The sequence below is a fragment of the Phyllobates terribilis genome, unplaced genomic scaffold, assembly GCF_046119375.1.
Source record: "Phyllobates terribilis strain yellow unplaced genomic scaffold, ASM4611937v1 Scaffold_8__6_contigs__length_399053987, whole genome shotgun sequence".
Lineage (NCBI taxonomy): Eukaryota > Metazoa > Chordata > Amphibia > Anura > Dendrobatidae > Phyllobates > Phyllobates terribilis.
This window is the reverse complement of record NW_027362768.1, coordinates 328,028,198-328,043,291: the sequence shown is the minus strand read 5'-3', so window position 1 is coordinate 328,043,291 and position 15,094 is coordinate 328,028,198. Positions and strand designations below refer to the sequence as shown.

The following is a 15,094-nucleotide window of genomic DNA, read 5'->3' as shown; positions in this document are numbered from 1 at the left end:
CGCTAGCGAGATCGCTGATGAGTCACGTTTTGGTGACGCAATAGCAATCTCGTTATGTCTGACAGGTAGCAACGATCAGGCCCCTGCTGTGAGATCGCTGATCGTTACAAAGCTTCCTGGACCATTCCTGGGTCGTTGCGCTCCCGCTGGGCAGGGTGCATCGCTGTATTTGACACCTTGTCAACGACCTCGCTAGCGATTCAGAACTGAGACACGTAGAGGTGCATAAATTGGACTTTTCTGCGTTCATCGTCCCCGATTGGTGGTCGCTACTGCGTCCTTGTTTTTTCAGATCCCACCAGCGTTCTCCGGCTGTGACTCCACTTTGAACAAATTACACATCTTTAGCGAAGTAGGTATTGTTTGGGGTCTTAAATGAGTTTCCATTTTTAATTCATTTATAGGACATCTACCAATTATCTGCTATCATTGCTCTTCAGGGAGGGAGGGCTTGGCTTCTATCTGTATATATATATGCTTTTGCATGGGCAGATATTTTAGGGGTCTCGTGCACACACACCCACACAGCACGTTTTCTGACACGCTGTCGTGGCCAACCGCTTCAGAGTTTTTCATACGCCAATTAACATGAAGCTGAAATCAATAGACTCTGTTCTTTTGGCCTGTTGCACGCTTCAAAACTTTCTTCGTCGACGTGATGCAATTACGTACTGTCCGCCTGGCTTTGTGGACTCTGGACCGAGCCAATGGGGAAGTGGAGCTCTGTGAATAGCGTGCAAACGATCCTGCAATTGCAGGCCTTCAACCAGTGGGACATGGCAGAAACACCCACGATGCGAAGACCTGCCGCGACAACTGCTGCCAGTATTTTAACGGTCCTGGTGCCCCGTCACACATAACGAGATCGCTATTGAAGCCAAGCCCTCACTCCCTGAAGAGCAATGATAGCAGATAATTGGTAGATGTCCTATAAATGAATTAAAAATGGAAACTCATTTGAGACCCCAAACAATACCTACTTCGCTAAAGATGTCTGATTTGTTCAAAGTGGAGTCACAGCCGGAGAACGCTGGTGGGATCTGAAAAAACAAGGACGCAGTAGCGACCACCAATCGGGGACGATGAACGCAGAAAAGTCCAATTTATGCACCTCTACGTGTCTCCGTTCTGAATCGCTAGCGAGGTCGTTGACAAGGTGTCAAATACAGCGATGCACCCTGCCCAGCGGGAGCGCAACGACCCAGGAATGGTCCAGGAAGCTTTGTAACAATCAGCGATCTCACAGCAGGGGCCTGATCGTTGCTACCTGTCACACATAACGAGATCGCTAGAGAGATCGCTATTGCGTCACCAAAACGTGACTCATCAGCGATCTCGTTATGTGTGACGGGGCCTTTAATCTAACACAAAGATTTTTCTAAATCTCTGTTTGCTGTATTACCATTAATGGCCACATTGTAATAGGCAAAACCAGAACATTAGCCTGTGACTGCCCGCAACCAAGGAACACCCACTTTTGGGTGGTGTTTGTGCTCCTTTGTCCGCAACTGCCCCGGTAAAATCCAGACTGTTGGCAGCTATGCATTGCCTCTGTATATAATACTACACTCCAGCTGATGGGGGAGGAAATGTCTGGCAGTTACTTAAATGGTCCTAGAGTCTTTTTGCCCCCATCATTCTACCCCAAGCAGGAGAGCTCCAACCTGGTTCATAGGTGAAATGCAAATGGCAAAAGAATTTTATTAAAGAAAAATTTAATTCTGCAAAAATGTAAAATAATAAAGGGACACAGAGCAGTGTGGTTATGGGGCAATACTCCACACTGCCCTCGTATGGTAACAACTGGCATTTTTTTTAGCGACAAAAGAAGCATTTTGCTTACTTTACCGATATTTCACGTTCAAAATGATGCATGCTCTACATAGAAGACAGCAGAGGAAGAAAAAAAAGGGACACCGATCAATAACATCTTAGACAAAACACATAAAAACAATATTACTCATCGGTCGGTCATCAGGAATAACAAAAAAAAGTGCTTACAGTAATGGGGGCTTTTTTTCTTCTTTAACATTTCCACCCAGGAATTTTGTTCACCCACTTTATTAATACTCGTAAGCTTCCTTAGTTTTTTCTTAAAGGGATATTCCAATCTACAAAAATTAACAACTATCCAATGGATAGATGATTACTGTTCGGTCATCATCCTCACTCCCATAGAAAATGAATGTGGCAGCAGGGCACATAGAATGTAGTGGCTAATCATGTATTACTCAGGGCCACATTTTTGAAGCCAGGGAAGATCTGGATACATAAGTCCCTAATTCTGGCGATCGCTAGGAGTCCCTGAGGTGGGACTTGCCTCTTTATGATGACCATAGGAACAGGAGTTTTAATGCTCTTAAGGAAAGCTATCAAGGCAAGAAATTAAAAGTCCTTCTGTAACTGAACTTTATTTCTACTGTTCTGAATAAAATCAACTATGTAAATAATAATGGGTTCTATGGCCACACTAAATACATTGAGGCAGATTTATCATAACTTGCAACCAATCACAGAGCAGCCTTAGCAAGCAAGCACATAGATCTTTTTATGAAGAAAAAAAAAATCTATGAAGCTATGAAAATCAGTCACAAACCATCCTCTGTATACACTGCGGTGATGTAGCACTTGTACCAGTCTTTAATACATAACATACAGCTGTAGACTTTTTTATACAGAGGTGGAAAAAAGGTTCTTTATTTTGGCTTACGTCAGCTTCAAAGGGAAGATACATCCTAATACTGTGCCAAAAATAGAGAGTCTAGAAGTAATACATGGAGGAATCAGAAACTCTCATCACAGTTAGTGATTATCATTGGACAGCTCCTGCTACACAGTTGTAATGAAGGAAAACACAGTTCAGGCTTCTGACTGTATACTTGTATGTTATTTTAATTAATAGAGGGGCAGATCTTTATGCTGCCCTCCCAGCAGGTAGAGGTTTATAGCAAAGCACAGAAAGATAAGGTGATCACTGTATGATCGGTGAGATTCAACCACTGGGCCCCCCACTGAGTACAAGAATGTGGCCCCTTGTGTAAATAGCGCAGTAATGCAATCGCTCAACTCTCTTCGATGGAGGAATAGTCCACATGTGTAACCAATACTCCCTGCAGCGGTCTACCACACCATTTGCTCAGGGGATACAGTACCCTTATTCTCAACATCGGTGAGGCTCCCAGTCATTGGACCATCACCAACTGAACACTTATCCATCTATCCAGGGGATAAGTGTTTTAGCAGGATGACTCCTTTAAAAAGTAACGTAATACCAGCTTTATTCTTCCTGCTCTGAGGGCAGGATAAAATAGTGACTGATCCACCTTTAATATTTGGTCATTTTCATAGAGTCTCCAACTATCTTGATGACCCCTGTCTCCTGCTGTTACATTAAAAGCATCCTCTCTACACCAGTATATAATTAGTTTGGTCCGGAGCATCCCCTTTAAAAGTATCAAACTTTTTATGACGAAGAGCTGACATATATGTAGTTATATAGACAGTAATGATGAGGATGTGTTTAGGCCAAGGCGACACTTCTGACAAGCAGGGAGGACGACATGATGGGTGGGGGTCAGGGAAAGCTGCTGACAATACACAAAGGCGTAGCAATGTCTTAGCATGCTAGCATGATGGAAACAATCAGCATGGGGTATACACCAGCAGCGACAGCAATGCTAGAAAACATTATTGTGGAGCCTTGACACACAGCATTTAAGCCACATTGCTTCTATTTTGGAGACTGGTGTTGCATAAACCTCAACAGCATCTATGTCCATACGATAGACCTATGATGCATTACTGATTGAGGTTTTTTATGATGCCACCGTTAGAGGGAGCGACCCTCGAATTCCACTTTGGAACCTAACATTTGGGTAAGGGAGGATCGGTTCGCTCCGGACGTTGCATGGGTGCCCAGGAGGTCTGGGGGGAGACTGTGATTGGAAGGGGCAATAGGTGCCCTCTATAGAGAAGATATAACAACTTCATTTAGATAGTTGGAGGAAGTCTTAAAATCTCCACCAACATCGATCACTGAATATGTACATTATCAGGAAAACTTTCTAGTGGGCTCCAAACGACTACACTGCTCATCTAACATCTATCTATCAATAGACTATTATACACCATCAGGCCAGATGAAGAAAATGCCTCAATTATTCAAAGAAAAAAAACACACAGGAGTGTATGCTAACAATGCGTCTTATCAAATTACAAAAACATGGCTGCTTTCATCCCAAAACAATGTCACCCCTGATGATTGGTGAACTCTAGTATTGTAGCACATCTTGATCTAAGTAAATTGAAAACCAAAATAATCACCTGCAAATAATACTAAAGTGTGTGTGTGTGTGTGTGTGTGTGTGTGTGTGTGTGTGTGTGTGTGTGTGTGTGTGTGTGTGTGTGTCTCGTTGAAACTGCACATCTTATAAAATGATGATTTTGACCTTTGAGAATAATCCGATAAATAAAGGAGTGCTGGAACATGTAATGATGTGTCCCCTTTATGTTTTTCCCTACATTTTGTCCCAAGGTAATCTTTATCTGGCTAAAGTAGCGCTCCTCCAGTTTTTGCAGAAACACTCATCACAGTTACTGATGATGATTAGACAGCTCCTGCCACACAATTATAATGAAAGAAATTACAGTTTAACCTCCATGCCTTTACAGCTTTTTTTTTTTTTTTTTTTTTTTTGGGAAAAAAAATAATGACCCTGTCTTCCCAGCTGGCATAAATGCTGTACTCGTGCATCAGGGGATTGATAGCAGAGCATAGAGGGGAGTAAAGCAGATGATATCTCAAATTCAAGATGGTATCTGAAGAGAAGGCTGAACTGTAAGGAAAGGAGATCAGGAAACCTAAAACAAGTCCAGAGTCTGATGGACCGTAGATGGGTGCGGTGATGGACAAAATAAAATGAATGCTAATATAACTATTCCACCCGCCAAAGAGAACAGTGAGGTATCCGCCACCCCCCCCCCCCCCCACCACCATGGAGAGACTGGAAATGGGAAGCAGAAACTGATTTACATTTCCTTTTTTTTTTATTAATTAAAAGGTAGAAATATTATAAATTCTGTATCTCAGCGCATCCTAGAGAACAAATCAAAGTGAATGTTTTAATTAAAAGCCAAACCAGTAACAGCAACGTCCCTTTAATCCATTACACTACAATCCGTTCACGTGAAAAAGGGTGGAAATATCTCAGCGCAGGATATTTCAGGTAAAGGCGATGACGTGAGTGATCAGGAGGTGCGATGTGTGACCACAAAGCGTGCATGAGAGCAGCCAGTGCGGAGAGAAGCGTGCGGCGGAGGCAGCTCTGGGCGGAGCGCACATCGTACCACAACTTACCTTGGAGCTGTTCTTGAAAAGGAAATTGGGTTAGTAACAAGTAATGCTATTTTACGAGCAAATACACAAGAGAGGAAGTGACCTAAAAACCCATAAGGAGCCAAGGCTTACAGCATCGGGCTCGTCACTCTTCAGACGTCAACAGCCAAAATTGACTAATGTTGCGCAAAACCCCGTCCCATTTCATCTGAAATGTCTGACCGGGTGAGTAAGGGTCTCCCATGATATTTGGGGGGGGGGGGGGATAAGGATCGAGAATGTTGAATTTCACAACCCATAGCACAGGAGATATGAGAGGTGCCTGGCAAGCAACTTCCCAATGGGAATACATGCACGCTCGACCAAACAGAGCATGCATGTGTATGGGGGCTGGAGAGAGCCAAGTGGGCTGATGTGTATAGTCCAACTTAAAGTTATTGATACTGGGGTTACACATAACCTCGATCCAAACAGGCATGAAGAACCATCGATACCGACCTGCTGTTGAAGGTGGTGTCGGAGATGAGGGAGATGTCAAAGGAGAACTTGTTCCAGAGCCTGAGAACCAGAAATGAAGGAGATATTTAATAGATGGGAGATTGTAAAAGGAAGAAAAAGATCGCACATCAAGATCTGAAAGCTGTAGTCCCTGTGCAACTATAACTAAGAGGTATGATGAGAGTTGGAGGTGCTAGAAAACAGTGTGCGGAGCCGTAACAACACAGTTCCATATCGAAGTGACTGTGACACTATACGGATCAGTGGCGTTCGGCTGGATATAATCTCATTTCAATAGCCAAGCCAGCCCCCTTCTCCGTCTATGTATATACTGAGAGGGGGCTGGATTAGCCTACACACACAGCACCGGTCACTGGCTAACACAGGAAATACTCGCCTATGTACAGAGACAAAGCGGAGCTGCAGGACCCTGGATTGCAAAATACATTAATATCGGCATATATTTATGTAGATTGCATTTTTTTTTTTAAACACATCTAAAAGAGCATTTTTTTTTAAGTGGATAAAACATCTATATACTAAAAAAGTAATATATATATAACTAAAAGTTATTACCTGAATTATTGGAGTTGTTGCATTTTGCTGACTGCTCCTCTCCAGATTCGCAGTTTGTGCGCTTTGACTTCTAGGGAATGTAAGAATAAGGGATATGGGATGAAAACTTAATTAAGATGGAAAATTTGCAATAATCAGGGGTTGATGGTTTTATAGAATAAAGCTTAACCGGATAAAAAGCCTTGAAGATTTCCAATAGACTGTGTCTCATTTCTCAACACCAAGATATTTGCTTGCTGTCAGTGAATATGGACATTCTGGTTTTCATTTAGAGGCAGCAAATCCTAAGGTTGAAAAGTGGATACAATCGTACCCAGTGTAGACAAGGCTCTAGGAGCTAAATAGACCAGTGAGATTTGCACGGACGCCGATTTCGGAGGATTTATATACACACAATAGTGACGCACAAGTGTAATTGGTATACAGACGTCAGCACATATTTCTAGTTTACCTTTCGTGCCAGAATTTTCCTCTTTTTCTTCTCCTCCTCTGACCCGTGATGTGACTGTGCTCGTGTCAGCCGTCTGTGCTGGTAGATCTACACGATAATAAGTGCGGGGCAGGGTTAGTGCCAGTGTGAATACGGACAGGTCTATTACTATTACGTCACATACATAAGAAACTTCTCTTTAGAGATTCTTACACTTTAATATAAAAGAAACTTGTAGTCTACATCGCCCCCTACTGTTACATGAAATTACCAATAATATTACATGAATATATTACTCTTCCATATAGGGGGGCTTCCCCTGATACCGTAAGTTGAACAGGAACTTCATTGCTTTATTTTATCACCTTATCAGAATAAAGTCACAATTTCTAGTGTAAACCTTTTCATACTTTACTAGTACCCCTGATTTTTAATAATATTGTTTTTAGTTTTATACGAGATGAGTAAAACAAATCCCAGCAGTCGGACCCCTCACTTGTTGATCGGTGGAGGGCCGACTGCTGGGACATGCACTGATCAGCTGAAAGGGACACTTTTATCCCCATTAGCGCACACGTTCAACCAGCACGCCATTCATTCCCTCTGTCGACTTTTTCCGGCAGCACCATAGAGAATGAATCGAGTAGTGGTCGGGCACCCAGTCTGCCCACCATCTTGTAATAAGGATATAAGTTCCCCGTTCTCCTGATTGGTGCGGATCCCAGCGGTCGGACCTCCACCAATCAGCAAGTTCTCCTGCGAATAGGTGATAATTTGTTTTAACCAGAGAGCCCCTTTAATGTCATCTCGGCACGATTTAATAATGCCGGGGACATTACCAGTTTCTGCTCCTCTGCGAGCCTCTTCTCCATACATTCTTTGGCTGTTTTCAGAGCTTCTTTTAACTTTGTAGGAATCTGGAAAATTTAAAAAAAAAAAATCAAATTAGATCTGGATTCGGAATGGTTGGACAGCTCTTCGCCTTATCCCATGCGCAAGTTTTTCAATGGTTTCTCTAGTTGATATGTCCCGTCCTTTCCTCTTATTCAGTGTCAACAAATTGAATCCCCCCCCACGCCAGTGTTGGAGACCAACTAAATTAATCTCTCTACCACTGTGGTATTGGGGATCAACTACATGAATCCCCCCCTCTCTAGCATTGGAACCCAACTAAGTAAATTTCCCCCACTCCAGTATTGGGGCCCAACTAAATGAATCCCCACCTCACTAAATGAATCCCCCCATCCACCACTCCAGTATTGGGGCCCAAATGAAATGAATCCCCCCCACTCCAGTTTTGCTACGAGTAGTATAGAAGGTGATCATGCACATCTGGAGCAAAAGAGATTTCATAGTCCAGTATGAAAATTAGTAAATCTATCATACAGATTACCCCGCATCTATGATTTTTTGGTCACCACAACACAATCCCAAAATTGATGTTTACAAAGAGAACCCACAGCGCGCTTCCATAACTCTGCCTGCATTCTTCAGACATGGACTTATAGGGTAGCTATGGCCAATAGGTGGCACTAGAGAGGCAGCCATCTTCTGGAGGGCGGGGTCATTTGCATACTTTTTTTTACCTATGGGGCATTGTGTGGTCTACAAGACAAGACAATACCCCTCCGAGATCTACTTGTGGGTGTAATTCTCATCACGCCATGCTATAGCTCTTCTAGCAATGTCCTCTGCTGTTAGGACACGGACGTCAGCATATTGTGTCCCCATCGTGTAGCACATGTTAGATCTGCGGATTTCCGCCACGTTTACAAGCGTTAATCGAAGACACGACTGCAGCTCAATCTGCTATTGAGGCTATGTACCTTCCATAGTTCCCATTAATAGCTATTGTATCCATCTGTGTAGTAACCTTCCTCCAGAATATGGCTGTATTTATACTTCTGTTATGGATTGCATATTATTTTTTGATACAGAATTAAATTCATTGTTTAGTTTTTGTAACGAGATAACAGAAAGGGCCCAAAGACCAAGAGAAAGACCCGACCATAAACAAGTCTCTTACACTTGATCTCATTTAATAGATAATGTGATAGACAATCTGAAAATCAGTGTGTTACCCCTGAAAAATCCCATTACAGTGCCGGCTGCTCGGTGTCTCCCTTCTGTCTAACTCGCTGCCCACTGCCTGCTGTTAGGTGTAATCGGTCTCTAGCAGCAGAGAAGCCGGGCCGGATTACAGGAAGCAGTGGAGAATTGATGCTGCTCCCCGCGGAAGGAAGCGGGGGAGGCAGGTCTGTCACCCCACAGGAAGGGGGGGGGGGTCTTTGTCTCTACTTCTACTGCTATGAAACTGCTTACAGAAATAACAGATGAATATTCAGTTCAGGACTAACAAGCCATTGGGCAATGACAGGAGCAATGCATACTAGGAAGTGAGGAAAAGGAGGTTCTGGCACCTATAGTGATGGCAAGTTAGAGAGCATGAAAGTGTGGACCGTTCCCGTACATATTGCTTTGTGCATCAGGCAGCTTTCCCTTATTGTGGCGGATGAGGGCTGCAGGCGTTATTTATGGACTGTGTAATGGTAGTAACAGAGTTGAATCACTCTCCATCCTGCTTCTGAGCTCCGCTATACTCATATATAGTAAAAGTTTCCCAATCTGGTCTGATCTCACTTACTCTTTCCTTTCCTGTGTGCACACACCATATATATATGTGTGTTTGGTCGTCGCACCACAATTCTGTAGACACTGGAAATATATATAATGAATGACCACCCACCTGGTACTATGCAAGCTAAACAGCGACTGCAGTCAGTGAAATGCAACCACACAATTTACCTTAAACTGAGGTTTTTCTGTATTCATCAGCGCCACATCACTAAATAACCTAAATGGGGGAGGAAAAAAAATAAATAAAAAAAGACATCCAAAGTAAACTTTTGAAATTTTGGGTATTTTCTACATCTTTGGCCCTTATGAACTGCTAACAACATCTGCAATACTGCTGACCAACCTGCAGGTGGCAATATTGACAGTTTCATAACTTTTTCCTAACTTTCCAATATTCTTCTTTCTATCTAGTCGCTAGCACTGTACAAAGACATATTTTAGCTGTAATTTCTCATTAAGCTTCTCTGGTACTGATGTAACCTACACACAAAGCCCATGAATATTTATCAGTAGTGTAGTGCCACACGACTACAAACCCCATCATCTGATGACATAAACGATGAGAAGACTCACGGCATCTGAAGGAGCTGGGATACGGAAGGCATGCCCGATTTACAGGCTTCGCACGACAGGATGGACTCCAGGACAGACACTGAAACAGAAGTCAGGCATTTTAGGCTTCCATCACCACTTTACTATACAAACTAAACACTCAAAATTGTCTTTCTGGCCTGATGAACATGGACGGTTCATGCAACCTCCATGTTTAAAGCCTGATGTTAAACAAGAAAATATTAAACTTTGCATGAAGCGTCAATTTATATAGACTCCTATAGCAAGGAGGGCAAATAAACATTCATGCAGATTTCGGTAAGACCGGATGACTATCTTATGTGTATGGCGCTCGCCCAACCCTTCCCCTAACTGCAGATCTCGGGGGAATGAAGCAGTGGACATGTTGAATTTCTACATCCTCATTTCTTTTCTTCCGAGAGCCAGATTACCCCTTTAATAGCAAGTTGGGTGCATTTTACAGATCAGAATTTCACCAGATAAGAGGGGAAAAAAAGTCCTAAGTTAAAGTGATTGTCTGGTGAAAAGTTATCACCTATCTGATGGATAGAAGACAACTTGTTGCTTGGTGAGGATTGTACCACTGGGACGCGCACCGATTGGCTGAAGGGGAAACTTTTTTCCCAGTTAGAAGGGAGCGGCGGGGGCTCTTCGAAGGGAGCGGCGGGGGCTCTTCGAAGGGAGCGGCGGGGGCTCTTCGAAGGGAGCGGCGGGGGCTCTTCGAAGGGAGCGGCGGGGGCTCTTCGAAGGGAGCGGCGGGGGCTCTTCGAAGGGAGCGGCGGGGGCTCTTCGAAGGGAGCGGCGGGGGCTCTTCGAAGGGAGCGGCGGGGGCTCTTCGAAGGGAGCGGCGGGGGCTCTTCGAAGGGAGCGGCGGGGGCTCTTCGAAGGGAGCGGCGGGGGCTCTTCGAAGGGAGCGGCGGGGGCTCTTCGAAGGGAGCGGCGGGGGCTCTTCGAAGGGAGCGGCGGGGGCTCTTCGAAGGGAGCGGCGGGGGCTCTTCGAAGGGAGCGGCGGGGGCTCTTCGAAGGGAGCGGCGGGGGCTCTTCGAAGGGAGCGGCGGGGGCTCTTCGAAGGGAGCGGCGGGGGCTCTTCGAAGGGAGCGGCGGGGGCTCTTCGAAGGGAGCGGCGGGGGCTCTTCGAAGGGAGCGGCGGGGGCTCTTCGAAGGGCGCGGCGGGGGCTCTTCGAAGGGAGCGGCGGGGGAACCTCAAACGCTATTCCATTCTTTCCTTATTGGGCTTAATGAAACAGACCCATAGAGAATAAATGGAGCGGTGGTGGGGCATCCCATCTTGTAATAGGAATGAAACTTCCTGTGTGTGTCAAATTGCAGGTCCAAGTGGTTGGACCCCCACCAATCAATTTGTTTGAGTTGTACAAAGCGCCTTTAAGTTTTTAGGGATTTTTCATTACGTATTTTAGTGAATATCTCTTTAAGAGTACCATGTCCCATAGTGCGGCTGGGAAAGTGCACATCGTTGTGCTGCAAATTGCCACATTTCTGCGCGATGATTGTTTTTGCTCGGATGGCTTTAATACAGCATGTTCTTTTCCTGTCCGTGCCGTGCAGCCGGAATCTGCATTGCAAAACTGCTGCGATTCGGAGTAAATGAGGCAACTGGAGACAAATCAGCCGCATGATACACCAAATGCGGGAAATGAATCCGGATGAACAGTGGATGTAATCGGGGCAGTAATCGGAGCCAAAAGATGATGAGGCCGTTCTATAATTACAGTGAATGTTCCCGGCTGGAGCTGCTGTGAAATTAGATTTGCTCGGCTGTCAGCTGTAGGAGATTTGCAGACTCCACAAAAGTGTCAGTAAGTAAAAGTCGGAATATAAGGCAATTAATTCCACATCTTATCGCTTAATGTATTTAGCGCCATGTGTCCGGACGATGCCGGAAGATCTGAGAGCGCTTTATTAATGACGGATAGATAAATTGTCTTGCCATCAGACACAGGTCACATGCATGGCTCTCAGGAAGTTTCATTTCCTCGCCAGAGAACAAGAGGAGGTTCAGATCCGAACACCAACATTTATTCTTTTTAATTATTGACATTTCTTTTCTGATAAGTTTTCCTGTAAGTGATTACCTCCTACACTGCCGCACAGAGATCTTCTAAGTTCGGCCTTGTGCGCGATGAATAGCTTTTTTTTTACATTTTCATTTCATGTACAATTATATTCCTCTTCTGACGTACGCTGAGCCGAGACCACTAGATGCATCAAGCAGGGTCTAAAAGTTGGACAATCCGCTGAGGTCGATAAGTTGACGTTCACAATTGTCTGTTCCATTTTCAGTAACAAACAAGTTAATGTCAACAACTGTTCCATTTTATCACTGTTGCAAACGAGAGACCCCTTTGGATTATGGGGTCTCGCTGGGTTCCATTATATGTCAGGTACTTAAATAGGGGGAGAAGGGGGGGTTCTACATGCTGCTTTTTCTTCCTTTCTAAAAACGGACACAATAGAGCCCAGATGGGTTCCATTTATTAAAATGGGAGAATCAATTCACCTATTTTTCGCATAAATTAGCCTTAACAAGGCAAATTATTTTACCAATGTATCCTAATAGCCAGTGAATCTGTAAAACAAAAAATGTTTTACCCCACCTTCTGCCAGGAGCCTGAACTTTAGTTCATGCAGAATATTGTTATGTATAAGCAATGCAATAAAATTCCCTGCGTATTCTACAGAATGAGAACATAACGGCTTCTAAACGTTTAATCTGCTGGAGGAGAAAGTAGCGGTTTCTAAAGGGTTTATATGCTGGAGAAGAACATAGCTGTTTCTAAAGGGTTTATATGCTAGAGAAGAACATAGCTGTTTCTAAAGGATTTATACGCTGGAGAAGAACATAGCTATTTCTAAAGGATTTATACGCTGGAGAAGAACATAGCTGTTTCTAAAGGGTTCATATGCTGGAGAAGAACATAGCTGTTTCTAAAGGGTTTATATGCTGGAGAAGAACATAGCTGTTTCTAAAGGGTTTATATGCTGGAGAAGAACATAGCTGTTTCTAAAGGATTTATACACTCGAGAAGAACATAGTTGTTTCTAAAGGTATTATATGCTGGAGAAGAACATAGCTGTTCCTAAAGGGTTTATATACTGGAGAACATAGCTGTTTCTACAAGGTTTATACGCGGGAGAGGAACATAGCTGGTTTTAAAGGGTTTATATGTTGGAGTGGAACATAGCCGTTTCTAAAGGGTTTATATGCTGGAGAGAGAGGAACATAGCTGTTTTTACCGGATTAATCTGCTGGAGAGAAACACTGGTATTTTTAAAGAGTAAATCTGCTAGAGGGGAACATAGCTGTTTATAAATGGTTAATCTGCTATAGATGAACATGGCTGTGTCTAAAGGAGTAAATTGCTAAAAGGAGGACATAGCTGCTTGTAAATGGTTAATTTGAGTCTGTTACTGCATACAGTGCAAAACCAGCAGCAGGCAAATCACACAGAAGGGAAGGCTTTAGAATTTACCACTACTGCTGCTTCCTTCCATCTTTTCCTGCTGCTCCATAATATACAGGAATCCATCTTACACTGCTCCTTATATGACCCGTTACAGTGGCATTATTCAGCTCAGAAGCAAAAAGTCTTACACTTCTATCAAAATAGTGACAGAGCAGAGGGCACGCCTTTAGCCGCTCCCAGCTACCTTTCTTAAAGGGTTTGGACCTTAATATCTCCAGATCAGAGAGGACATTTGTTCATTTTCCTAATTATATATATTTGAAAATGTTTTCTACTCCGTGGCCTGTAAAGCAGGACAGGTGTGCACTGTGGCAAACAAATGACGATCCTGAGTACAGGACCCACAGAACAGGGTGTATTAAACATTAATAAATTTAGAAAAACAATTAATTTATGATAATTTTTGGAAACACTTTTTATCATTATTATTCAGAACTCATTAGTTCTGCCCACTAGTCAGGGTCCACACTTCCACTGGTGAATGGGCTGAATTTGGTACTGCAGCTCGGCAAAGTTGAGATTAAGCTGCAGTACCAGGCACGGCCTTTTGACAATGGTGGTGCTGTTCCAGGATGAAAACCAATATTTTTGTCTAATGTCAATTAGGTTTCAGACACGACTCGGCTGTAAAACTGTGGAGATTTATCTAGAGAAGACCGTACTCACCTACTGAGATGGACGGAGCGGGGGGAAACTGGTCTACAGGTACATAGTCGGGAGGCCGGCCATACGTCATCTCATATAGTAAGTGGCCGAAGCAGTGCACGTCAATACTCTCCAAAGTCTGCAAAATGAGGAGCACATCAACCAAGGTCAGAGGCACATAGAGTCTCCTAATAAAGATCTTCTGCAAGCAGAACTGTAAGGGTATGTGCACACGATGCAGAAATGAAGCAGAAAATTTCTGCATCATTTCTGCATCTCCCTGGCAGAAAAAACGCATGCAGATTGTGCATGCGTTTTTCCTGCAGAATACATGCGGATCCACATGCAGATTCACATGCGTTTCCGCATGCAGATTGACAAGCGCTTTCCAGGCGATGTTAGCATCACCTGGAAAGTGCTTGATAACTAGGTCACACTATATAAATCCATGCAAACAGCATGGATTTATACAGTGTGAACCGAGAGAGTGTATATACTTACCTCCGATGGCCCCCGGTGTCCCGCTCAATCTGTTCTCCCTCGCCGGCAACTTTGAATTGAAAGACCTGCCGACGTCAGCGTCACGTGACCCGTCACATGACTCTGACGTCACCGCAGGTCCTACAACTCACTGCAAGTGCCGGGAACCAAGCAGGAGCGCTGTGCGGGCCGACAGAAGGTAAGAATACATTTATTTTTTATTTTATTCTTCTACAGCTTTTTAATGGTACCTGGGTGTGGATGAGACTCTCCTCTCCTCCACACCCGGGTACCATCCGCACATTAGAACGCACCAATTACGCAAGTACAGATGCTGTCTTGCGGAATTGGCGCGTTCTAATGCAAGTCAATGGCGGCGAAAACGACGCGTTTCCGCAAAATTAATTGACATGTTGCGGATTTTTGACCGCAGCG

General features: G+C 43.9%; 1 protein-coding gene across 3 annotated transcripts in view; it reads right to left on the bottom strand.

Moving 5' to 3' along the window:
* The window catches only part of PXK (PX domain containing serine/threonine kinase like), a 49,471-nt gene that overhangs the window by 5,596 nt on the left and 28,781 nt on the right, over positions 1 to 15,094 (bottom strand). Inside the window, exons 11-18 of one of the 3 annotated variants that reach the window (XM_073644635.1) lie at positions 14,201 to 14,318; positions 10,050 to 10,128; positions 9,645 to 9,693; positions 7,679 to 7,756; positions 6,861 to 6,947; positions 6,410 to 6,479; positions 5,834 to 5,893; positions 1,844 to 1,878 (exon numbers count right to left, since the gene is read on the bottom strand). In XM_073644635.1, the coding sequence (XP_073500736.1) occupies positions 1,862 to 1,878; positions 5,834 to 5,893; positions 6,410 to 6,479; positions 6,861 to 6,947; positions 7,679 to 7,756; positions 9,645 to 9,693; positions 10,050 to 10,128; positions 14,201 to 14,318 (558 nt within the window). In that variant the 3' untranslated portion in view covers positions 1,844 to 1,861. The remainder of the gene's footprint in view (positions 1 to 1,843; positions 1,879 to 5,833; positions 5,894 to 6,409; positions 6,480 to 6,860; positions 6,948 to 7,678; positions 7,757 to 9,644; positions 9,694 to 10,049; positions 10,129 to 14,200; positions 14,319 to 15,094) is intronic. The other 2 variants (XM_073644636.1, XM_073644634.1) reach the window with 2 other exon arrangements.